This window comes from Conger conger, chromosome 9 (genome assembly GCF_963514075.1).
Source record: "Conger conger chromosome 9, fConCon1.1, whole genome shotgun sequence".
Classification (NCBI taxonomy): domain Eukaryota; kingdom Metazoa; phylum Chordata; class Actinopteri; order Anguilliformes; family Congridae; genus Conger; species Conger conger.
Window position 1 is genome coordinate 14,748,679 of NC_083768.1, and position 24,721 is coordinate 14,773,399.

Below are 24,721 nucleotides of genomic sequence, written 5' to 3' on the forward strand. Positions count from 1 at the left end.
TAGATTTCTAAATGCCAATTTCTTTGTTTTTTTTATAATAGTTATGTATCATTTTTATTTATTTTAAAATATATTATCCTTGCTTGTACAGATACATTCTCTGCACATGTTTGACATGTCCTTCACTTCCCCTGTACAAATTATATCTATGGTCTCATAGATTATATTATCTCTCCCTCTGCACATTACATTATTCAGCATCTCAGGCCTCAGCAGGTCCTGCTCAGACTACCAGCACCGGTGTCTATGAAGGGCAAGTATCATTCAGTTTAGCAGTGAAAAACATGGAAAATGAGTGATGTCAGCATTTGTAATGGCTCAAATGGGAGAATCCAAAATGCAACTATGCCCTGCTGCTGCCTCTGTAAAAAATCCATCCATCCATCCATTATCTGAACCCGCTTATCCTGAACAGGGTCGTAGGGGAGCTGGAGCCTATCCCAGCATACATTGGGCGAAAGGCAGGAATACACCCTGGACAGGTCGCCAGTCTATCTCAGGGCACACACACCATTCACTCACACACTCATACCTACGGGCAATTTAGACTCTCCAATCAGCCTAACGTGCATGTCTTTGGACTGTGGGAGGAAACCGGAGTACCCGGAGGAAACCCACGCAGACACGGGGAGAACATGCAAACTCCGCACAGAGAGGCCCCGGCCGACGGGGATTCGAACCCAGGACCTCCTTGCTGTGAGGCGGCAGTGCTACCCACTGCACCATCCGTGCCGCCTATCTGTAAAAAATCATATGTGTAAATTTTACATATTATGTTTTTCCTTGCTCTGTACACTAACAATCTATCCAAAAACTTTGAGAAATATGTTTTATCAAAATCTAAAAAAGATTTGGATTCGATAAGCAGATTTGGATTCAATAAAATTCTTTCAAATGCTCCAACCTACATGAAGATCAGAACAACAGAGGCACTGACCACCCTCAAAAGCAGACTGAAGACTCTTCAGGCTGCATCTATTTAGTTCTATTGAAAGTTGTTAATTGCACTTATGTTGCTATCACACTTACCCATTTTATTGCTATCTCTATATTATTTTCCAGGACTGGTGTATTGGTGCTTTTGTTTTTTCCTTTTTAAACAGGTTCTGTGATAGCAGGACTGCCAACCCTGTTCCTCGAGATTTACTGTCCTGCAGGATTATACTCCAACTCTAACAAAGTGCAGCTCATTCAAGAGCTGGAGATCTTATTGAGCTGCTAATTAGGAGAATCAGGCCTGCCAAATTGCAGGACAGTAGATCTCCAGGAAAAAGGCAGCCCTGCTCTACAAGGTCCACATTTGTATCTATGTAATCACTTCTGGCACTTGGATCTTTACTTTTCTCTAGGGTTTTCAGCTCTTTTGTACCTACTTATTTACATTGTTGTACATTGCTCTAGATAAGAGCATCGACTAAATGCCTATGCTGTAACGCAGTTAATAACATTATAATTCAACTACTAGGAAATAGGACAAATAAAACCACCACAAAACACAAAAGCCATGTTTTCTCACAAACTGAGGACTTTATTAAGTGACACAGCAAGCAGCTGTGCAATCAGTGGAGGCACAGATGTGCAAAACCATTTTATTTTACACACTGTCATTAGTTTACTCACACAGAACAGAGTGCATTAATAGTTGCCAAATTGCAGGATAGGTCTTTGTTGGTGGTTGGTGAACAGTGAATTTGGAAAGGATGTGCCTAACAAAGAACGACAGCTTTACTCCTTTGAGGCCATGTGGAGCATCAGGTCAATGACGCGGTAGCTGTACCCGAACTCATTGTCGTACCTGTGTGCAAAGGTAGAGGGGTATAAATGGCAATAAAGTATAAATGGAACAAATGCACAATAAGACTACTTTTTTGTAGTCTTCTGCTAGTCAAGCCCATCCACTTCAAGGTTCAATGTGTTGTGTGTTCAGAGATGCTCTTCAGCATACGACTGTTGTAATGGGTTATTTGAGTTACTTCCTGTCAGCTCGAACTAGTCTGGCCATTCTCCTCTGACCTCTCTCATTTACAAGGTATTTTTTCTCCACAGAACTGCTGCTCATTTTCTGGAAAATCTAGAGTCTGTTGTGCATGAAAATAGATAGTCAAACCACCCTGTGTGGCACCAGCAATCATTTCATGGTAAATTTCTTCCCCATTCTGATTTTGTTTTAACAACAACTGAACCGCTTTACTGTGTCTGTTTGCTTTTATGTTTTGAGTTGCTGCCACAAGCTGGTCTACAGGTTTATCCAGTAAAGTGGTGAGTGTATAGATGCAGTATATATCACAGATCAATTAGCAGATCAGAAGGAATGAAAATTGTCACATACAGGAGATCTCCAGGACTGACTGATTGAAATGAAGACATACCATGAGACGAGCTTGACGAAGTGTTCGTTGAGAGCAATGCCTGCACCGGCGTCAAAGACTGAGGAGCGGACCTCGCCATTGAAGTCTGTGGACACCACCTGTGTAGATGACAGAGATGCTCAGTATTGCTACTGCACACTATTCCAAATTGTGCTACTACTAATGATGCTAGGACACAAACTGCCTGCCATATTGGAAGATGGCACTCACGGCGTCCTCTGTGTATCCCAGAATTCCCTTCATGGGTCCCTCAGCTGCCTCCTTAATCACTCTCTTGATCTCGTCATACTTGGCCTGGAGCAGAAAATAAAAGCAGATGAGGACGGTGGCCAGAAAGGTCCAAACACAGGGGACTGAGATGTGGCGTAGTTATGGACTCACAGGCTTCTCCAGGCGGACTGTCAGGTCAACAACTGATACATTGGGGGTGGGGACACGGAAGGACATTCCAGTCAACTTGCTGAAGAAAGAAGAGAGAAAGATTTTTGGCATTCCACTCAACTGAAAATACACCAGCCAAAAATAGATGTAGGCAAGAGGTTCCACTAGGAATTTGAGATGTAACTGGCCTTTAAACATGCAGAAGAGTTGATTTGCCTTAAATTGCGTATTCGGACTGTGTAAAGTTTGTACAGAATGGCATGATCAACTCATGATGATTTAACTTAAGTTAATAAAGCACCATTGCTGCTACAGGATGAGATGGAAGTTCTGTGACTGACCCATTGAGTTCAGGGATGACCTTGCCCACAGCCTTGGCTGCACCAGTGGAAGCAGGGATGATGTTCTGGCTGGCACCACGTCCATCTCTCCACAGCTTGCCAGAGGGCCCATCCACTGTCTTTTGGGTGGCTGTGACAGCATGTACAGTGCTCTGGTTTGAGGCGTAAAAAGACAACAGTTAAAGCAAACCTGTTCTCACCCCAAGATAACGACACTCCTTGTGACAAGAATCGGTGGCACGGTCATACAAGATATATATAGTATATAGTTCTTCCACGCACCTGACCTTGCATCATCCAAAGCTTTATCTTGGTTTATATGGCTACCATAATATGTAAAATAACTATGACCAGCCAAATTAGTCCGGATAATAGAGTTGTCACTAGGATAAAATCAGGACTTGAACACCCTGAAGGACCAAAATGAGTATAGCACAGATTATACACAATTCTTATATACATCAAGTTAAAAATTCTGATCTATCAATCCATTTAGGTCTCAGTATGATAAGTCTGGGATACACCTGTAGTTGATGTACTTTTTTGATGTTGCTTTTGGTGCTCAGCACCATTTTTGAATAGTAGCCAGTAGAATAATAACCAGAATTCACGTCTTATTAACAGCTCCAAAATTATCCCAAGCAGTCTCTGTGGATTTTAAGTCACAATACACCCAGTGGCAATCAGAAAAGAACAACAGATCATTATGATGAGATAATGAATAATGCTGTGACAAGATATACATGGTTGAAGCGATTGTGTGTCAATGTAGTGTGCAATGATTTATGGACACCATTTTAATTTGTTTCCTCCTAAGCTGATGTTCAACCTACCTCTGTTATCAGATTCTGATAATATTGGTAAACTATCACTATAACATATGTATCAGTGTGATTCATCAAAGCAGAAAAGAAAAATCTTGTGGAAACAAAACTGTCATTATCCAATCTGAAACACATTTAGTCCATTAAATTCACTTTCCAGTTATTTAAATTGGGATTTTGTTTAGTAATACTTGCACAAAATGTGGTACAGTACATCTATAGAACTTTTTCTAAGGTTAGGGAGGTTTGAGCCTCACCATGAGTCCCTCAATAATGACAAAGTGTTCATGGATGACTTTTGCCAGGGGAGCCAGGCAGTTTGTTGTGCAGGAGGCATTGCTGTAGGAAAAAATAAAAATGTAATGTTCTTTACATTGTCATTGACACTGTCCCACTACAGGCATCATAATAAAAGTACAATAAAAGTTTTAATTGGTGTGGCCTTAAAATATATTATTATTATTATTATTATTATTATTATTATTATTATTATTATTATTGGTTGCTCAAAAGACAAGAACTGACCAACAAATACAAGTGCCCTTACCTGACGACCTTCATGGAGTTATCATATTTCGGGTGGTTGACTCCCACCACAAACATGGGGGCATCAGCACTAGGAGCAGAGATGATGACCCTCTTGGCACCTCCTTTCAGATGAGCCTGTAGGTGAGAATTGCGGACACACCGGCACTGTGAGCACCAAACTACACCAATCCTCTCCGCATGTCTAGGACTCTCGGTGGTAGTGGAATAAGGGTGCAAACATAAATAATGCACACTGAATTGCTGTCAGTGCCAGAATAGAACACCTTATTTTATTGATAAAAGGAACAATAAAAATGAAGAGACCAGTTGAATACTTGAATGTAAGTGCAACATATAACTGAACACATTCTCAACCCTCCTGATAGAATGGTGTTAGTTTGTCCACTGGGTATCAGAATTGGCACCAATACAATTTCAGTTCTGTCAATTCAGGATATAATTTCTATTCATAATTTGAAAACTCATCATTAAACATCATTAAACATTTATAAAAAAAAATTTTTTTCCTGAACTAAAGGAATTCAAAAGGAATGAACTCTAGCCCGGACATGTATAGCATTTTCCTGAATGAAAATGTACACGTACAGAAGCTTTGTCGATGGTGGTGAAAACTCCAGTGGACTCCACAACGTAGTCAGCACCGGCTTCACTCCACTTGATGTCAGCAGGGTCCCTCCTGGAGAGATAGGCAGAAGGGGGGGTTGCGTGTTGAGCAAGTCACACACTACTCAACAGAATATCGCAACTCTGAGCAAAACTTAATGGAGCATACTGTGAAGGTACTCACTCATGGAAGATGGTGATAGCATGGCCATTGATGACCAGCTTTCCATCTACTGCCTTCACTTCACCATGGAAACGTCCATGAGTGGAATCGTACTTGAACATGTACACCTGGTGTGTGTGGGTGGAGGGACATTAACACAGAGATTTAAAATAGTCATACCAGCTCTACCAACAATTTGGATACAATTACATAATAATTATTTTAATAATATTTTTTCTCATTATAAATATGAATTATTATTCTTGCTATTATTAGCTGAGGATCACATACTATTTTAAACCAGTCCTCTCTCACCCATCCCTGCAACAAATTTAATTTCACACATTCTGTGGCACAATCCAAACTCACCATGTAATCCACATCAATGAAGGGGTCATTGATGGCAACAACAGTGGCTTTTCCTGTGATGAAAGCAGCACGGGTCACCAGGCGACCAATACGCCCAAATCTAGAAATCAGAAACAAATTGAACACATGGGTGTTTCCCCCATGTTTTTTGCCAGCAGATGGCAAACCACATTACAACACTACATAGTATCCACTACCTTATCTGTTCGGTCTGGTAATCATAGCCTATTTTACTGTGCAACCAAGATGAAGCTCCTATTGCACATTATCACACAGATTTTTCAAATCATTAACGTGATTGACCAGGGAGAGTAAATAAACATGTTGAAACGAGTTGAAAGCTGGATCAACAACTGCATTTCCCCTGCAGATGCTGAAGCTGTGAAAGAACATTACAGAACTTTGTACACTACAGAAAAACCCTACACTGCCTGTCAAGCATTCAGACTGTAAGCAATGGTGAGTAGCTGACTACATTTACTTGTGAAGAGCAAAATGGCTGCACAGTGAAATGTTCAATGTTAAATCAACTCTTACAGAGTACATTTGGTTGCACTTGGACTCATATGTATGATTTAAGAGTTGATTTAACATTGAACATTTTACTTCAAACATTTTATTTGTCATTTTGGGTCACCTGAAAATATATATTATTAATGAAACCAATTAATAAGCAACAGCAAATTGGCCATTTTATTAGTTATTCTATCTGCTGAATTGTCAGCCAAGCATTCTTCGTCCTTGTGGATACCCCCACCCCCCACCCACCCCCTACCCCATTATGTGCCTTTTTGAGGGAGGCAATAAAAATGAAAACAAAGTAACACGAGTGTCATGCGTTTGCACAGTAAATTAATTAATTAAGCCAGCAATTCTATTTTCAGTCAGTGTGTAGTTCTGACAAGATTTTAGGAATGGATAGAATTACAGCTCAGGCTAGAACTAGCTCAAACACAGTGACCTGTTAAATAACGCGCATGCATTCTACTGGTTACAGTCTTCCCTAAGTGGTACCCATGAACTTTGCCAGAAAGGTTGCTCGACTATTATTAGGGTGAAAAGAAGTGGAATGTGACAGCTGAGGAAAGGAGATATGGAGCCATAACATTACACAACAAAACTATAAATATATACAGAATAGAATACATTCTAAACACAGCATTGTATATATAGAGAAAGGACGGTTATCTAACTAACACTATGGAGAAAATAACACCACAGAGGACAATATCAGAGCTTGTCTGCCCTGTCATTGAAAATTTGCTCCATAATATCATTATTTTGAATCTATTGCAAATAACATACATGCAAATTATCAGATATTTCTGTAACTGTTATTATACAGATGAGACTGAAATATAGCCTACATATTACTGCAGGTTACTTAACTATAATATATTGTAATATTTAAGAAGTGAAGATATTTACCCATTGATTCCAAATTTCACCATTTTCCCTGACTGGATCTGGTCCTCTGGAAAATAGAGAGAATGACTAAACAGGCCTTAGAACTGTTAAGTCGTGTAGACTTAAGACTAAAATCGTGTGTCCATATATGGAAGCAAATCATACATATTGTAGCATAATACGGAGGACAAACTCAATTTACTCCAATGATTTCAGACATGGATGATTTTGCTAAGTGTCAGGTTACTATCACCAAGACACATAATCAATCAAAAATAATCAAGATTAGTCAACAGTATGCTAAAATCCTGAGTATGAACTCACAGGAAATTCCAATCCTATGGATGCTAAAACTGAAATAAAAGGATAATCTACATAGTATTGCAACAGCTAAGCAAGCAGGCTAAATATATGATATAACAAAAGCTCATCACCTACAGTATGTAAACTTCATTCAATATTTATGGAAAGTGAAATGATTTGAAGCATTGATTAACATGAGCAATCATATTGAGGTTGAATGTCAAAGTGAACTTGAACACAAATGACAAAACCAATGCATAAAAATTACTTACATTGCATACATAATTCAAATTATACAAATAATCACAAAAAAATCGAAACCACTTCATACGCAAATGAAAGCTACAACTCCAGCCACACATTGAAACCTTATTTAAACCAGACCATCACTGGGATGAGTTATTAAATTGTTGCTGTTACCGTTTGTGAGAAGCCTCTGTCTACCTCCCAAAGCTCTAGGTGTGAGTGGGACTGAGCCAAGAAGCCGATGGATTTTATCATAGACCTGCCATCTCAGCAACGCCCCCTCGCACACACCCACTTGTTTCCCCGCCTTTGTGGAATTTGAAGGTCACCAAAAAGTTGATGACATTTAGACCGAAGTAGGCCTACGCAACAGTTTTTAAGTAGCCCCGGGCATCAGATACCTCATTTTCTCCTGCCTCATCAATCAGACATAATTTATACATTTAATAATATTAAGCCCACATTTATCATTTGCATGCACCCTTACCATGTGGTACACATACTGGATGCATATTTAGGCTTATATCAAAAATCTGAATTGATCTGTGCACCATGCCTTAATTTGTTATTGTCTAAATTTGAGAAGTAGGCAAACTCACTTACCTGCCTTTCAGTCACAGCAGAATGCTTAAAAACATTTAAAATACTTTTTTGGAAAAAGTTTTACACCACAGGTGATCGCTTTTTGGATTAACTTTACATTGATAAGGAATAAGGTGTAATTTTCTGTTGTGGGTGGACAAGTGCATCTATGAAACGTAGAATGCAGAGAATATACAGTACATTGTGTCTCCAAAACAGGATGCTAAACTCACACTGGAAGTAGTACAGTCTATTAACAAGTTTTAATACTATAGATTGTAATGAATCAATACTTCAGGTCTAGCCTATATCCCACTAATATGGAAAAAGACTCCAATCACATCTTTTTCCTTACGTGATATTTTGAGGTGCCATAAATGCACATGTGACCTCTATCTCCATATAGTAGTGTATATCAAATATAACAAAACTGCCAGTTCACTTATAACTTATCAGCATTGTTTTACGACAGTTGTGCCCTGACTGAAAATAGAGTTCATACAAAGTAAAATGCCCAGTGTTAATTAAACTCTAACAGACTTTATGAGTTTGTTTATCATGCTGTTTAAACTCTGTAAGACTTAACAGAAAACGGGTTTCACAATTAATGACACCCCTGATTTAATACATGCACCCACCACTGGCAAAGATGACACCTGTGTGTCTTTTCTTATTATTTGGGATATGGTTAGAGAACACATTTGGATGGATTTTTTAAAAATCATTTCTCCATGCATAACTTTCATTAGATCATTGATTCCTTGGATTTGTTATGGACTGCCCTCTTCAGTTCAGCCCACCGGTTTTTGATGGGATTTATGTTAGGAGGGGAACTGATCTGAACCAATCGCAGTACAAGCAACAAGTCAGACTCGAAGCAAACAGGGTACAGAAGTTCAGGCAGGATGAAGCCAAGTAGTCAATCCACAGGGAGCAGGAGAACAGGGTAGGAGATGGGTAAGGCAGGCAAGAAGGCTGGAGCAGGGCTAGGACGGAGATGGGTAGACAGGCAGGTGACGGGAACAGATCATAACCGGGAGGAAGAGAAAACATGGAATGGAACATGAACACAGAAAACACACAGAAATGGGGAAACAAGGGCATGGGACGTGACAAGGAAAACATGAAACAGGACATGGAACTAGAAAATACATAAAACAGGGATAACAAGAGATAACAAGAATGTAGGACAGAGATACGGAATGTGGCATATTTAAGTCTGGAAACTGAGATTGCCATTGCAGAACAAGGATGTTGTTTCAGTTACCATTTCTGTGTGGATTTTGATGAATGTTTAGAGCCATACTGGAAAATCGATCTATGACCAAGGGCCAGATTTATGTAGCTACATGAAGCTCGCAACTCAAAATGCGGCCTGACAAGAGTGTTGGTGCGGTCGCATTGTTCCTGAAATGAACATCTTATTTACAATGGCATCAGCTCATTACACGATCAGCTAATGGGACTGCTAACGAACCTCATTCTCCGAAAGAGGCAGATCTTCAACAGCACAGTTGAAACATGTGTTTAGTGCATTGAATATCTTCACTGCTTGTGGCGATATCCATGTATCAGCTGCCACGTGAAAGCATATCCAGCGCAGGACAAAATGTGTACATATTCCAGCTGTATTTGCTAGTTTTCTCTGAATTAATCCAAATGCAGGATGTAACATTGCAAAGAGCTTGACCATTGCCAGGTTAGAATGGGAATGTTGTGTGGGAGGTTTCATGAGATAGTTTATGTCTCCCAGAAGCGCAATTATTTGGATGGCTAGTTGCTTGTCACAGAAGAATTTCCCCATTTCTATTCCCTAATTGTTTTGGAGGATAATTAATGAAAACAAACACACAAACCTGTTTTTATTATTTTAGCAATGCCAGTAGAGTATGCTCTGTTTCTAACAATGTTCTGTTAAAGGCAAAAAGCATGTCTTTCCACGATGGACAAAGACAATTAAAAGCAGCATATCAATGCATTCAGCCTATTCATATTTTTTGCTAGCGGCAACGATTTTTTTAAACTTCAAACACTTGTTACTGTCACTATGGTTGAGCTTGTTATTTCAGTAATTTCCCACTGCTTCGCATGAGATATTGGTTAATTGAATAAATTATGTTTCGCTTGTGCCACAGTTTACGCCTGCTCTTTAGAGGCGGATAAATTTCACACACAAATCAACCCTTGTTAAGTGCGTGAACTTTTGTAAATTCAACAGAATACATAATCAGCCACACTTATAATATCTCCGTCCTTTATTCGCACGATCCACCCTTAAATGCATATGCATTAAGGAGAGAAGCACACTCGCTTGACTCGTCTAGATCAGACAGCCTACGTTAACGCATTCCAGCCCCGTGTGCCAGCTTCATACTTAAGACGCGTGCTTCCTGGGCAGAATGTGTCATATGTGCACCTGAAAATAGTTGCAAAATTTGTACAACTGGCCCCAAGTCTCTAGCACATTTTGTGAAAATCCTTGAATTCATTATGCCAATGCTGAAAATAGTGGCTCACTGGCACCAAAATATCCCCAATACCTCAATGACCCACCTCCATATTTGACAGTTGGTATGAGCTGCCTCTCCTTGTATGCATTCCTTCATTTTTATACCCTAGTGAAACAGGAAGTAATGGAACGACACACTAGTTCCTTTTAATTAACTAAAATAAATACAATCTCATTGCCAATTTAACTTTGATTGTATTTACAGTAATTGTAAGGAGTGACAATAATCTTGAAACCTATGGTTTTCAGAAAAAATAGGTTACATAATAGAAAATAGTAAGAATAAATGCATTGAAATAAAAATAGATCGTTTTCCCATATGTTTGAACAATTATTATCGGTATTGTTTATCATATGCGGCCCTTTTTCTTTATTTTATCAAGGGAGCCGATAATTCTGGAGCTGACTGTATACAAAGGACCTATAAGAATTTTTTCCTCAGTTGCCCTCTTGAAATCCTTACATGGTACTACAAACATGAGTCTATTTATTTTATTTTATATATGTCAATGTTATTGGATTAGCATAACAACTCATGCATAGAATTGAGGCTGAATGGAGACCGACTGGGGTGAAGGAAGTGGGTGGAGTCAGACAGCAGCTATATGTTCTGACCTCTCTTGTGAAGGTGGGATTGCGTTTCTTTCTTCCAGGGCATGACATTTACAGTAAAGACCAGGACTTCTCATGTTACCCTTGGCCACATTTTCTTTCTCTCTTACTATAGACTGTACCGCCCACTTGCACAGGTCTGTCAATCCAGTGACATCCAAACTGCTGTATGTGCAATTTTTATTTTTTTCAAATGCCTTTTCAGCACGTGCACAAAATGCCTGTTTTATGTTTAATCTATTTGCCCTAAATCCATAATCCATTCTTCTTGGTCCATAAAAGCTGCAAAGTAGCTGGATGGTCATGGGAAAATATGTTCATTATTAACACAATGAATATTTTTGAGCCAAAATGATTTTAAGGCAGCCTAGCTGCTACATAGTTCATATATGTTCTGTACAACATGTAAAGGGATGTGTTTTTTTTGTACTGAGTGCATACAGATATTATAGAAAATGGAAAAACGGGGAATAGATAAAGCTGCCTTTTTGTTTGATGATAAACAACTGGCTTTTTAATTGTTACATAAAATGGAAATTGCAACCAATCATGGCCCAACTTAACCTCCCTTCTTAAAAGGTGAAGAAAATGTCAAACTAAAAATATGATTAAGGCATAGATAACCTTTACACCATGTCATTCACAGTATGCGCCCGTTCCCAGCTCTTGTAGATCAGTGGTTCCAGAGCTTCTCCTCACATACTCCCAGCCACATCTCAGGCACAGCTGATGCAAATATTTGCTCAAATTGGTCTGAGGACGGCTGGTTTTCCACCCTCCCTCTACCTGGAAGCCAGGTGTGGCTACACAACTTCATGATAGCAATGTTTTTGTTACTGGTGCTATTTAAAAAAAATATTCATAAAATGTTTTGTTTACAATTAAATAGGCCTTTTACTCAAATACTCCCAAGCTGTTCTCATTAGAAAATTAAACTTGCAGCTACATGTACTGCAACATGTAAATGGTAGGCATATATATAGCGCCTTTATCCAAGGCGCTGTACAATTGATACTTCTTCATTCACCCATTCACACATCGACGGCGATTGGCTGCCATGCAAGGCCCCGACCGGCTCGTCAGGAGCATTTGGGGGTTAGGTGTCTTGCTCAGGGACACTTCGACACAGCCCGGGCGGGGGATCGAACCAGCAACCCTCCGACTGCCAAACGACTGCTCTTACTGCCTGAGCCATGTCGCCCCCCATGTCCTAGTAATGCTCTACCCCTCTGACGTTTGAGCATTTATCAAGCTAAAATAATAGGGAGTCATTTTATTATTAATCTCTGCCGGATAATTCTTTCTGTAACATTAAGTGGTGCTATCCTCTTAACGAACAGTACAGAAAAGCCAGGAAATCTAGAATATTTTGCCATTTCATGTTTTTCAGACAGCTTCCCTTGCCGAGGCAATGACCAGAAGAAAATAGCCTTTTAGGAGCCCCAACCCCTGGAGCAGACCTGTCTTGGCTCAGGAGGTAAGAGCAGTCGTCTGGTAGTCGGAAGGTTGCTGATTCAATCCTGCCCTAGCTTTGTCAAAGTGTCCCTGAGCGAGACATCTAGTTCCTGGCGAGCCGGTTGGTACCTAGCATGGCAGCTAATCACGATGAGAGTGTGAATGAGAAGCATCAATTGTACAGTGCTTTAGATAAAGGCGCTATATACAGTCCCCTCAAAAAAATTTTTACAATAAAAAAAGATGAACACATGACAACATTTCAGAATTTCAGCTTTTATTTCCAGGTATTTACACCCAGATGTGTTTAACTACTTGGAACATAGCACCTTGAGGATCAAACATGAACCTTCTAAATGGTACTCAAGCTCATTTATTGTAGTATACAATAAAAATAAAGAATTTCCTTCCATCATCAAAGGTGATTTACTTTACAAAGGTAAATACAGTCAGTTGCAACCTGCACCTTCAAGGAACATGCGTTCCCTGTAACAAAACCAAACAGCACAATTTTAGCGACCCCGGGCCCAAATGGTCGCGGCTCACAAATTAGCATGCGGACACGGGCTGTGCCAAAGAGACATCCAATTATATGGCATAGTTCGACAACAGTGCTAATGCTTGCAATGTTAGGGGAGCTCTGGCAGGATCTCCAAACAAATGAAAGGAAGGACTTATGACGAAGAGCTGCCGAGACTGACATAGGTAAATATTTGCCGCTGAATTGCTCCCAGGAGCCAACTACCAATACACACATTTAGATCAGCTGTGGCCTGGCCCTCTCATTGAACAAGCTCCTAATAACCACGGTGTCTCCCCAGAAGGGCTGGCATGCAAGTGTCTCCTCACAGCTGCTGCCCCACATGGCACGTGGGAGCAGAGGGGTACACATGTATAAGAGCACACAGGAAAATGCAGTGCAACTACTCACAGACAAGTGCATGTTGAATACCAAAGGGCTGTCAGTTAACAAGCCTGATGTTGGCAAGGGTCTCCTCTATCTAGCATTTACTTATTCACGACTCTCACTCTCACACACACACACACACACACACACACACACACACAATGAAAGCATTATAAATAACCACACCCAATAAATACTTTATGATTTTCACATTTTTATTATATTATAGATGTACAGTAACAAAATAAAACGGTTCACTTTCAGAATAAAATGTAGTTTTTTTTTTTCAGTTCAATACACACAGCATTTCCACTGTACTTGTTCCATACATGTTCCTTGTTTTCAGTAAGTACGTAGTAAAATCTACTGTCATTGTTTATTGCAACTCATTTTCAGAATAGCACAAGCTTCAGGAAAATTCAATAACAAGGCTTATACTCCACAATGTTTTAGATATGGGGTAAGGGGATGGAGGGGGGTAAACCAATCAATGTCACAGCTGACCTCACACTACACTGCATGGATGCTTGCAGTGATGACAATAAGACCATATTGGAATTAACCACATGCTTGCTTTTGCTTTAAAAATTTAATAAAAAAACAAGCATTTGGCAACTTCTTTTCATTCTTTAAAAAAATTGCCAAGCTAGCAAACTTGCTACTGGTTTGCTCTGAGGAAAATGATAGCCAGGCTTAGTATAAAAATGAGGCCTGTTTGAGAACCTATAAAACATTACCGAGGACCTAGTCTCAGTTTAAATTGTGTCATCGTGTCAAGTTATTCCAGTTACTGTTGAAGAAAAACGGCACCCGATAAATGCCTCACTCCTCAGTCAATATGCATAAAAAACACTGGCTTGCACAGCAACAGGGTAATTCAATGTCAACTCAACACACTTCTGGACCGCATCGTCACGCATATTTAATATAGATTTGGCATGCCAAAGAAACCCCTGCAACCAAAACGGAATCTGGAATATATAGGCTTTGCACTAATTTGCGTGACTTGCCCTATCTCCATTACTGTAGGCCGTAGAGAAATGGTTCGTATATCACTTTATACAATCCCCTGGTCAAAAAGCCTTTTTCAATTAATATCTTGGTCAAAAGAAGAAAACCTGAACTGTAAATGTAAAACATTAACATTAATTTAATTAAATGTAATTCTTTTCTGTTGCCAATCTATACCAGTTACCCATGTTGTCCAGGATTCACCGCATACATACGACCAGGTCCCCCGGCAGCAGGAATGGATCTACTTCTCCAAGCCACATCGTCTCCAACCGCGATTGTGACTCCAATGCGATCAGGGCGCTGTTGTTGTAAGCGGTGAGCCTCCCCCTACTGACCCCTCCCCCCTCCCTTGGAGCGGCGAGCCAATTTTGGCGCTCCATGTGAGCCGGCCAAACTCAGCCTTTGGCAGGACCGGGAATCGAACCCCGGTCCTCAGTGTGCAACTGCAACAGCAAAGTTCGCTGCATCTTAGCCTGTTGGGAACCATTTTGGATTATACTTCGTTACTTTTTAAAAAGATGATTACTAAGGCCCAGACCCAGGTGATTTACCTGTTAGGGCTTCAATGAGTCAGGTGAATATAATTCTAGGGCTGAACTAATTTTTCTGAAGCAAATCTATGCCTTCTAAAGTGTCCAACAGCAGTGGCTGTTCTGTCTGGCGATAACAACCACGTGTTCCAATAGACAGTTGTCCAAGGATGTCAGAATGAACATGGTCAATTTCCACCATGAAGGAGAAGGCTACAACAAAAAGCTCAGATAGAATGGCCCGAGACCTGGTGAGAAATGGTCAGAACCCACACATCACTGCAAAAGAGCTGCAATAAAGAGATCTAGCTGTGCACAGGACAATAAACAGCAAAGACCTACATGTCATTTGAGAACATGAGAACATGCCTTTTGGAACAGAGTGCTTTGGGCTGACGAAACAAAAATTGAACTTTTTGGAGACCACCAAAGAATGTATGCTTTGAAAAAAGGGTAAAGCCTTTTTAAAGAGGAACACATAGCCAACTGTTAAGTACTGACAGTTATGCTTTGGGGTTGTGTGGCAGCTGGGAGCACAGGGAATATTGTACGAGGGGAAGGAAGAATGATTCCTCCAAATATTAGGAAATTCTGGAGGCTAATATTCAATGGTCAGTCCAGCCATTGAAGTTGAAAAGAGGTTGGGTATTCCCTCAAGACAATGATCCCAAGCATACTTCAAAATCAACTCTGAAGTACCTCCAGGAAGGTTTCGGAATGGCCACAAACATGCCATACATGCAAGGAGGCTGAAGAATAGTTCAGAGCAAGAGGTGTTCTGCCAGGAAGAATGGGGGAAAATAGGAGGAGGAGGAGTTAGAAAGTGCTAACTGAAAGGGCTCCCAAACATAGGGCCTTTTTCCTTTTTTGAAATTCTAATAAAATAAAATAAAAAGAATACTTGCTTAAAAAAGTTTTTGTTCACAAATATAAAACAATTTTTTTTCCTTTTTTTTTTTTTTTTTTTTTACCAGGGGTGCCCAGATTTTTGCATAAGTCTTAGGTTGCGACCTATGAATAAATATATTATGTTCACCCCAAAATGAAAGGTAACAGAGTTATGAGTGATTATATTCTTCAGATCTGATTTGCAAAGAAACCTATATTTTATCAAATATCAAATTGTCAAGATATCATTACTTATCTGAAGCAGCATCACACAGTTTTGGATCATTCAAGAAAATAAAAAAGAAAACCAGGGCTGGTTTTGGATCCAATCGTGTGATGCTTCAGGTAAGTAATGACAGATTATAATCACTCATATCTCTCTCTATATATATATATATATATATATATATATATATATAAAATTGTGTTGAGTTGACATGGAATTACCTAACAGGTCAAATCTACAGTCCATACTGCTCAAGAAAAAATGTGACGGGCCAGTTCATAACAAGAACATACAAAAACAAAATGTAGTACAGAACACGGTAACAGTCCAGTTCATCTGGTACAGTATAGCCATGCATAAGAAGTGGAATGGCTGATCAGTCCATAATGCTGTTTGTGTTCCTGTCAGTTGATAATAACAATCAAAAATGATAATAATAATCATAGAACTTCAGCTACAGAAAGAAGGGAATGGAACACAAGCACCAAATGCTTAAGAGTGTACGATAACTGGCCTCCCTCGCTCGCTGTCCTCCGCTTCATTTTTTCTTCCTTTCCTGGGAACAGCGTGGGCAGTACCTGTCAACGCCAGGTACAAAAAAAAAATGCTAAATTATGTTTTAACACTGTGTGTGAAGGTCAGGTATGCTCTGGACAGCTTTCACAATACATACCAGATAGAAATAGAAATCTATCAATTTTGTATCATTTGTAGCCATTCACAAACAAGCTGTCACACAGTGCTTCACATTAGACGTTCTGGAAAAACAGAATCAACAGAACACAACTGTGGAAAAACAGAAAGCATATTCCCAACCACTTGAAAAACCAATCACCATAACTTGAGTTATTAATAATAATCATAATAATAATATTGTTATAATTATTATTTATATTATCTGGGCGACCAATGTTTCCCTCTCCTCCCATCTTACCATTTTCCTCTGGGCTTTGTTGTTAGTCCAACGCAGGCAAAGTGGAACCATTCGATGGAACACTGCAAAACAGAAGCACAGAACAGCTACACACAACCACGTTGGCTCAGGCGGTAAGAGCAGTCGTCTGGCAGCCAGAGGGTTGCCGGTTCAATCCCGCCCTGGGTGTGTCAAAGTGTCCTAGAGCAAGACACCTAACCCCTAAATGCTCCTGACGAGTTAATTGGTGCCTTGCATGGCTGTTGATGTGTGTGTATGAATGGGCGCCAATGCCAACCACAATGTAGTGCTATTATACCAGCCTGCAGCACGGTGCTCTGGACTCACATCAGTGTTATCACATCCGATCATCTCTCCGTACGACACCTGGTGGCACAGGCAATAGGTGGGCTCATTGGGGTCCACTGGCATGTCCAGCACATCAGAGGGGTGCACGTTCCCAAAGTTGACCGTGGGGGCAGTGAACTCCGCCCTATGGGCAGAGAGTGATAACACAGCTGACAATCTGAGTCTGGATACTAAGATATTCTTCTTCTTATGCAACTGGGCAAACTATTTATTATTGTGCAACAATTGAAAAAAAATACAAAGGCTCAGACAGGAGCTCAGAAAAGAGTGGCCGACCGAATATGAAGGGTGAGTCTGAACACTGAATTTGCCCCGTAGCAAAGATGAGTCATGCTTCCAGCCTAGGCAAGGCAGTCACTCATAATATTGGTGGCACACACATACTTAATGGCATTTACGGTATACTGTAAGTGCTATGCAAGCGGAATTCATCATAGACAACAACTACACATAAGCAAATGAAGCATTAAATAGTTCTCCAAACACAGAATTACATTTAGAAATGATTGAAAGCCTACCAAACACTGGGAATACAAGGAAATATGCTGTCTATTCAAACTTTATCAAACTACACTTTGACAGTTCAATGAATGAGACTGAGGCAGCAACAACGAAGTACACACAAAAATATTAAAAGGTGAGACTTTTAAAAGAAAGAGCCTGACAAGAGCAGAGGATAGGACATCACAAGAACATGATATGCAATAGGGAGCATATGTACGTGTGTAAGAGCTTGACTTTCTTCTGCCCGTTCTTGGGGTTGCTGTCATCGTCAGAGTTCTTAACCTTTGACCGAGTTCGGGCGACCTTCTTGTCTTTTAGTGCTCGTGACTCTGAAAAACAGTGGTAAGAGACTAATTACACAGCAGCGTTCAGAACCTCCTCACAATTATGTGTCCGCGCAACAAGACACATAACTGGTACATTTTAAGTACATATAGCAACAAAATACTTACCTAATTGATTTCTAGAAATTCATCAACTCTAAGTCCTGCGTTCCTCTGAAAATAATCAATTTGGTTGTTGATTCAAAGATTCAGCCTGCCCAGTGGTAAATGTTGTTTGAAGCAGACCAGCATAGTTATAGTACCCATAGCAGGTATTAATGCATTGTGTGTTGAAAGCCTTGTCAGTACATAGGTCAAGATAATGTTCATGGTGCCTGTGTGAATTCCTTGTCTTCTTCTGCTTTTGCTAATCATTCTCTCTCCTTTGAAACATAGTTTTTGGGTTGAATATCTATGCTCTTTGTGTGGAGGAGCTGAAGGACTTCTGTCAATTCGTCCAGCTGGAGTACTCAAAATCGTTTTCTCTCTTGGCCCAGCTCTTGAGAGAATATTGCTTATGTTTGATGGACTGATGACATATTTCCTTTCTCAAGTCCCCCTTCTGAAAAACATTTTCTATAACCCATGCACTAAACTGTGGCTTTCTTTTGCCACAAAGCAAACGGCTGTCTTTAATGGGGCAATCAAGGCAAATGAACAGGACAACATATCTGTCACTGAGGCCACTGCACTTTAAAGATCTGCTGTGGGCCAGGCTCAGGGAAACATTTGTCAGCACAGACATCAAGACTCAGTTGGCTGAACTAGTTGAAGCAGGTAATATTAGGGCTAATTATTTTTTTAGTGCTGTGCGCAACTTTTATTCGACCTCTCTCGACTACCTGCAGCATTAGAATGCTGCATTTCAGGGTAACTGGAGTGGACCTGCTTAGAAGTGCTCCAGAACGGAGTGACATTCAGAGCAGCCTAGCTACTTTCGACTCGAGAATTCCCACTCTCAGCCTGATTGATGAGAATTCCCTTTTTGATGAATGGACAAACACAAAAGAAGTAATCACCCGCCGCATCCCCATTTGAACATAAAGAAGAAGACAGCCCTTTCTGACCGATGGAAATAAATTAGAGTTAGAGAGCAAGACTGCAAGTTACCAAACACTAGCCAAGGCTGTGGAGTTTGTTCCATGTCCGCCAGGAACATCAGCCCCGTATTTCTCAATGTGCCTGGGTAGCATATCATGTAACCTGTTGCTGTGCTGGTGTCTGAATGGCGTTGTCAATTACAGTAACACACGTGTGTGTGATTACCGCCGTGTATTATGCACGTATTGCGCACATATTTTTTCAATGAATTTAGTTTTAGTCAAAATATTATGATTTATTTTTGGGTCCACCGTCCCGTATTTGCCTCCCGGGAATCTGGTCACCCTACCCAAACCCAAGCACTCAAAGACCACACAGTACTGTGAGACTCACCCTTGTTGCCCTTGCTGGAGGCAGAGTCATAGTCAGTACTCTCGAGCTGCTTCTCTTTGAGGTCTGCCTCAAAGCGGGCCAGGTCAGTATCTAGTCGACGGATATGCTTGTCCACCTGAGAAAAATTTAAAACTATACATAAATTTACAGCAACAGAAAAATCACAATCAGTCACGAGTCAACCAATAAATTCATGGAAACAGTTTGATTTACATTTAAATCAAGTGAGTGAGGATAGATGTGACATTGTACTTTTTTTTTTATAGCTGCCTGCAATAGTCAAACGTATGTGAAGGTGAGAGGAGACATATTCTTGACATTTTCAAAATATTTTGTGTAGGTGGACACACTTTTGAATACTAGTCACCAACGTTTCCAGCAGTCATGTGTAATCAACTGCACGTCGTTCTGGATAAGAGCGTCTGCCAAATGCCAATAATGTAAATGTAATGTAACACATGAGACTCATGACCATACTTTCCAGAAGTACAGCAACCTAAATAGCCTGTAGAGTTAAAAAGAAAAATGTAAGAGTGACAGTATTTTTGAAATGAAATGCAATGCAATGAAATGGTTGAAATGAAGATGAATTCATACATATATATAAATTGTATGTATCCATTTTTTTTGAGAGCTCAGTCGCTTTAGGGTTGTTTCCATAGACCTGGTTGCTGGTTTCTCTAGCGAGAGAGAGATCTGGTTTCTCTAGCGAGAGAGAGAGATCTAGCAACACTGGTCGTCATAGAAGCCAGTGTTACCAATTGGTTTGTAGTGTAGTACCTAAGGTCATATTTTTTTCCACATACAATACAATTTGAATGCACCCAACGGCCAACTCTGTGGACATGTCCTAGCATGCCATCGTGAAATAGGTACTGACCATCTCATAGGTCTGCATGGCCAGCTGGATCTTGTCGTCCCCAAACTCCTTGCACTTGCCATAAGACTGCTGGATCTGCCTCAGAAGGGAAAGCTTTTGCTCTGAAGACAGAGTCCGCGCGTTGCCCGTGTACTCCCGCGCCAGGGAGTCGATCTGCCCTTTCAAGTCTATGTCAGGAGGGAGAGTGTATGAAGCGCAAATGGGAGAATAGATTGCACATAATTAACATTTACAAACACGCTGAATGGGTAATGAACTATAGAACGATATGCTGTTAGTGCTTTCGCTAAACCGGGTACTGGGCAGGAATTATATTATTACATTGCATTAGCCCTCTTTCAAATTACTAGAAATACGAGCAAGCAGAAAGTAGCCGGCCATATCGAATTTAAACAAAAAGTATATAATAATACAAATTGGGAGATCTTGCAACGATGCCAGACCCTCAGTTCGCTGGTCCAGGTCTCTCATGAGTTGAAAATTCCTCTGCAGCTCAAATGGCAAGTTCTCTATGCCTGGAGAAAAGATATTGATGAATTAACAAACCTACCATTTCTTAAAACGTAGTGTGCTTAAGGAAACGTAAATAGACGTTCGAAACCACTAGCCTGGCAAGCTAAGTATTAGTTCTAAGACCTTTTTAAAGAACTTAGCTTGCTAGAAAGTTAGCGACAACCATTATTAACGTTAACAGTACTGACGACCACCATAGCTAGCTACCTAACATTCCTGGTATAAAATCCAACTAGTAACACCAGCTGTTTGAAAATATAGCTGGTCAAACTGTTGTGTATGGAGCTGGTTGTTTCAAAACCTAGCTTGGGCTGTTTTCTTTGTTATTGTTTTTTTTTTTCCATCAGGGATATAACTTGCTAGAACAAGGGTGCCGTAATACAGCAATACTAGCTACACATCAAAACAGAACTTCCATAGCTCCGGGCTATCTCTTTCAGCAGCATGCAATGGCACATTCAAGAAGCCGCACTTGTTAACTGTTAGCTAATTTAGTTGGGAACGTTATAAAATGCGATGATGCTTTTTCTTGACAATCCTGGATTTTGAAACAAAAGATACAACATTAATCATACCAAATATGTATAATCTCAAATAAAGGAGATAAAAAAGTATCTCGAAATATCTTATGCCGAAAGCAAAAACAGCAAATCTTACTGTCCAGATAATGTTCTAAGTACATTCCAGCCGCCATCTTGACAACAAAAGCGAATAAAAACGGTCCTTTTTCCTTCAATGTTTACACTCGTAACAGACGGTGCAATACCGTCATCTACTGGACTGGAGTGTGAATCACACAGCTGTCCGTCTGTTAACTCTCTCAGACCCGCGTTATATTCCAGCTAAGGGAAAAATTGGACTCGCACTATGACTTGCATTTCACTTTCTATGTATTTGTTCTTGTTTGTTTTCTGTTTAACTTTATACATTTTTTACTTAATTTTTCTTTTCATTTTATATATAATTTGTTTCTATTTACTTATTTTTTAGACTTCTACTGCTGTAGGCTATCCATTTAGGGTTATGATGTGTTGTATGTTCAGAGATGCTCTTCTGCAATGTGTGGTTATTAGCATTACTGTCACCTTTGACCAGTCTGGCCATTCTCCTCTGATGTCTCTCATTAACAAGGCGTTTCTGTCTGAAGAACTGCTGCTCACTGGATTTTTGTTTTTTGGACCATTCTCTGCAAACACTAGAGACTAGTGTGCGTGAAAATCCCAGGAGTTCAGTAGTTTCTCAGAAACTCAAACCAACCAACAATCATTCCAGGGTCAAAGTCACTTAGAATAAATGTTTTCCCCATTCTGATGATTTATGTGAACATTAACTGAAGCTCCTGGCCCATATCTACATGATTATATGCATTGCACTGCTGCCACACAATCAACAGATTATATAATAACATGAATAAGTAGGTGTAATAAAGAAAAAATGTTCTTAATAAAGTGCTCGGTGAGTGTATATGCTTTTTTATGTGAGGTTCCTAGCATAAGCCCCTTAGGGTTTCCAAACCTGGACATTGATTAAATATTTGGTCTGTATAACTTTCCTGAATAGTACATTTGTGCAAAAGATTAAAAGGGTCTTAAAAATGGTTGGTACCTTGTATGGCAGCCAATCGCTATTGGTGTGTGAGTGTGTGTATGAATGGGTGAATGAGAAGCATCAATTGTACAGTGCTTTGGATAAAGGCGCTATATAAATTCAGACCATTTACCATTTACAAATCTGAATTTTAAAAAGTTAAACATTTTAATTCTTTCATAGTACTTTCTTGTCCACTGTAGGACATAAAAGTTAAATCAATAATGTAATAAGGAAATCAAATTACATATTTCAAAGCTACCTTTCACACATTTTGGCAAACTCGGACAATCTGAGAAATTAAGACATAAGTAAGACAGTGACACAATTTATGTTGCTTTCGCTCAGGACTCGGGCACATTGGATTTGAAATATCCCTATAATAGAATATATATAGGGTTGTAAAATTTAGTCAGCTTTCATTGAGGGCATTTAAATCAATTTTGGTTGATATGTGCATGAATTACAACCTTTTTTTATACATAGTCCCCCATAGTACCATAACATTTGAGACATGGTTTCACAGGTGTTTATGATTTGTCAGGTTTGTTTAATCACATCTTTAGTGCAGGTATAAGAAAGATGTCAGTACCTAGTCTTGATTTTGATTACCTTTGGAGTCTGTTATGGTCATGTGGACCAGAGTTGTGCCAATGAAAGTCAATGATGCCATTATGAAGCTGAGAAGTGAGAACAAAACACTCTGAGAGATAGGCCAAAAAATAGGCTCACCAAAATAAAATGTTTGGAACATAATTAAGAAGAAAATGAGCACTTATGAGTTCAGTCATCGCAAAGGCCAAGGATGAGCGAAGACTTCTCACCATAATCCCCCAAACATCTGCCAGATGAGAAACAGCAGGCAACTTTGGATGTGACAAGGGGTGTGTCCCATTATTTGGAAAATGTATACTCCTTCACTACAGTATCACCCTCCTCCACACCATGCCCCAGAAACTGATATTTGTGGACTCCCTCCCTCCACTGTCCCATTATCAAAATAGACAAACAAAACAGTTTCAACTCTGCCCTCCTCCACTCCCCTGGCGAAGCGTACAATAATGTATGTTTCAGCAAAAGTCTTGGTTGACTCTACACCCACACACTCTGAAAACCCAGAAGAGATTGCATACACCTGGCTAATTAATAACATTATCCCAAATGTTATTCCTTGTAATCTCCACCATATATCTAATTTTATTTCTTCATCTTCCCAGCCTAAAGCTATTTACATGGGGAAATGAAATGAAGAAGAGAAGAATAAAAAATATTGAACATCAACATATGAGTGGAAATATTTTAAATATTTTATTTGCTATCAAACATTAATAGAGTCCAATGGGAAAATAGGCTTTCATTATGGGGTGACTTCATGTCAATTGCCAAAACTGACAGCTTGAAAGCTGGCCCCTTGGGGTCCCTCAGGACTGAGTTTTAGAACCACTGCTCTGAAAATGAGTATCCAGCCCTGTCTGACCCTGTGTTGCAGGCCACTGCATAATTGGGATGAGTGTCCTCCAGATGGCAGGGTTGTCTGTGACATCTTAGTATTCATTCAGTAAAAATGTGGGGGCTCTGGTTCTCCTCCAAAGAGATCTTATTTCCTGTTGTTGTTGTTGTTGTTTACATACCTTAAACACGAAATACCTGGCAAATAACATCTCTAAAACTCAAATATGAATGGAAATTGAATAGCTCTAGATGTGTCACTACCAAAGAAGCTAATGTTTTGACTGCAAAAGTCTATCAACCCCAAGTTTTTGGATGTCAGTTTTTTCGTTGGAGCCGAGCAAACTTCAGGAGAGCTGTTCGTATTGCGCGTGGAAATGAAAACGCATGGTTGTAAAACGGGTTTTGTGCTTTTATTATTCCATTAATTCATAATAAATTTCGATTTAGAGTGGCAAAATAAGGCAATTA

The 24,721-nt window shown here is 39.8% G+C and overlaps 2 protein-coding genes across 4 annotated transcripts; both read right to left on the reverse strand.

Moving 5' to 3' along the window:
* Window positions 1-1,704: 1,704 nt before the first annotated feature.
* On the reverse strand, window positions 1,705-7,742 carry LOC133137459 (glyceraldehyde-3-phosphate dehydrogenase-like). The gene is made up of 12 exons (XM_061255756.1): window positions 7,730-7,742; window positions 7,028-7,073; window positions 5,600-5,699; window positions 5,252-5,358; window positions 5,050-5,140; window positions 4,463-4,578; window positions 4,173-4,254; window positions 3,092-3,243; window positions 2,751-2,829; window positions 2,580-2,663; window positions 2,370-2,467; window positions 1,705-1,795 (listed from the first exon to the last, which is right to left on the reverse strand). The coding sequence occupies exons 2-12, from the start codon at window positions 7,048-7,050 to the stop codon at window positions 1,726-1,728; spliced, it is 1,002 nt and encodes a 333-aa protein (XP_061111740.1). The 5' UTR covers window positions 7,051-7,073; window positions 7,730-7,742; the 3' UTR covers window positions 1,705-1,725.
* A 6,075-nt stretch (window positions 7,743-13,817) lies between these two features.
* LOC133136900 (inhibitor of growth protein 4-like) lies at window positions 13,818-21,909 on the reverse strand. 3 transcript variants are annotated; one of them, XR_009709562.1, is made up of 9 exons: window positions 21,872-21,909; window positions 21,145-21,216; window positions 20,702-20,868; window positions 19,822-19,936; window positions 18,282-18,393; window positions 17,540-17,684; window positions 17,213-17,274; window positions 16,952-17,036; window positions 13,818-16,856 (listed from the first exon to the last, which is right to left on the reverse strand). XR_009709562.1 is itself a non-coding variant. In XM_061254763.1 (8 exons), exons 1-8 carry the CDS (start codon window positions 21,906-21,908, stop codon window positions 16,817-16,819), a joined length of 750 nt encoding a protein of 249 aa, XP_061110747.1. In that variant the 5' UTR covers window position 21,909; the 3' UTR covers window positions 13,818-16,816. The 3 variants fall into 3 exon arrangements, 2 of the variants coding, with proteins under 2 accessions (XP_061110747.1, XP_061110749.1); XM_061254763.1 differs by lacking the exon at window positions 16,952-17,036; XM_061254765.1 differs by lacking the exon at window positions 16,952-17,036 and having other exon boundaries at window positions 21,115-21,216; window positions 21,872-21,885.
* Window positions 21,910-24,721: the final 2,812 nt, after the last annotated feature.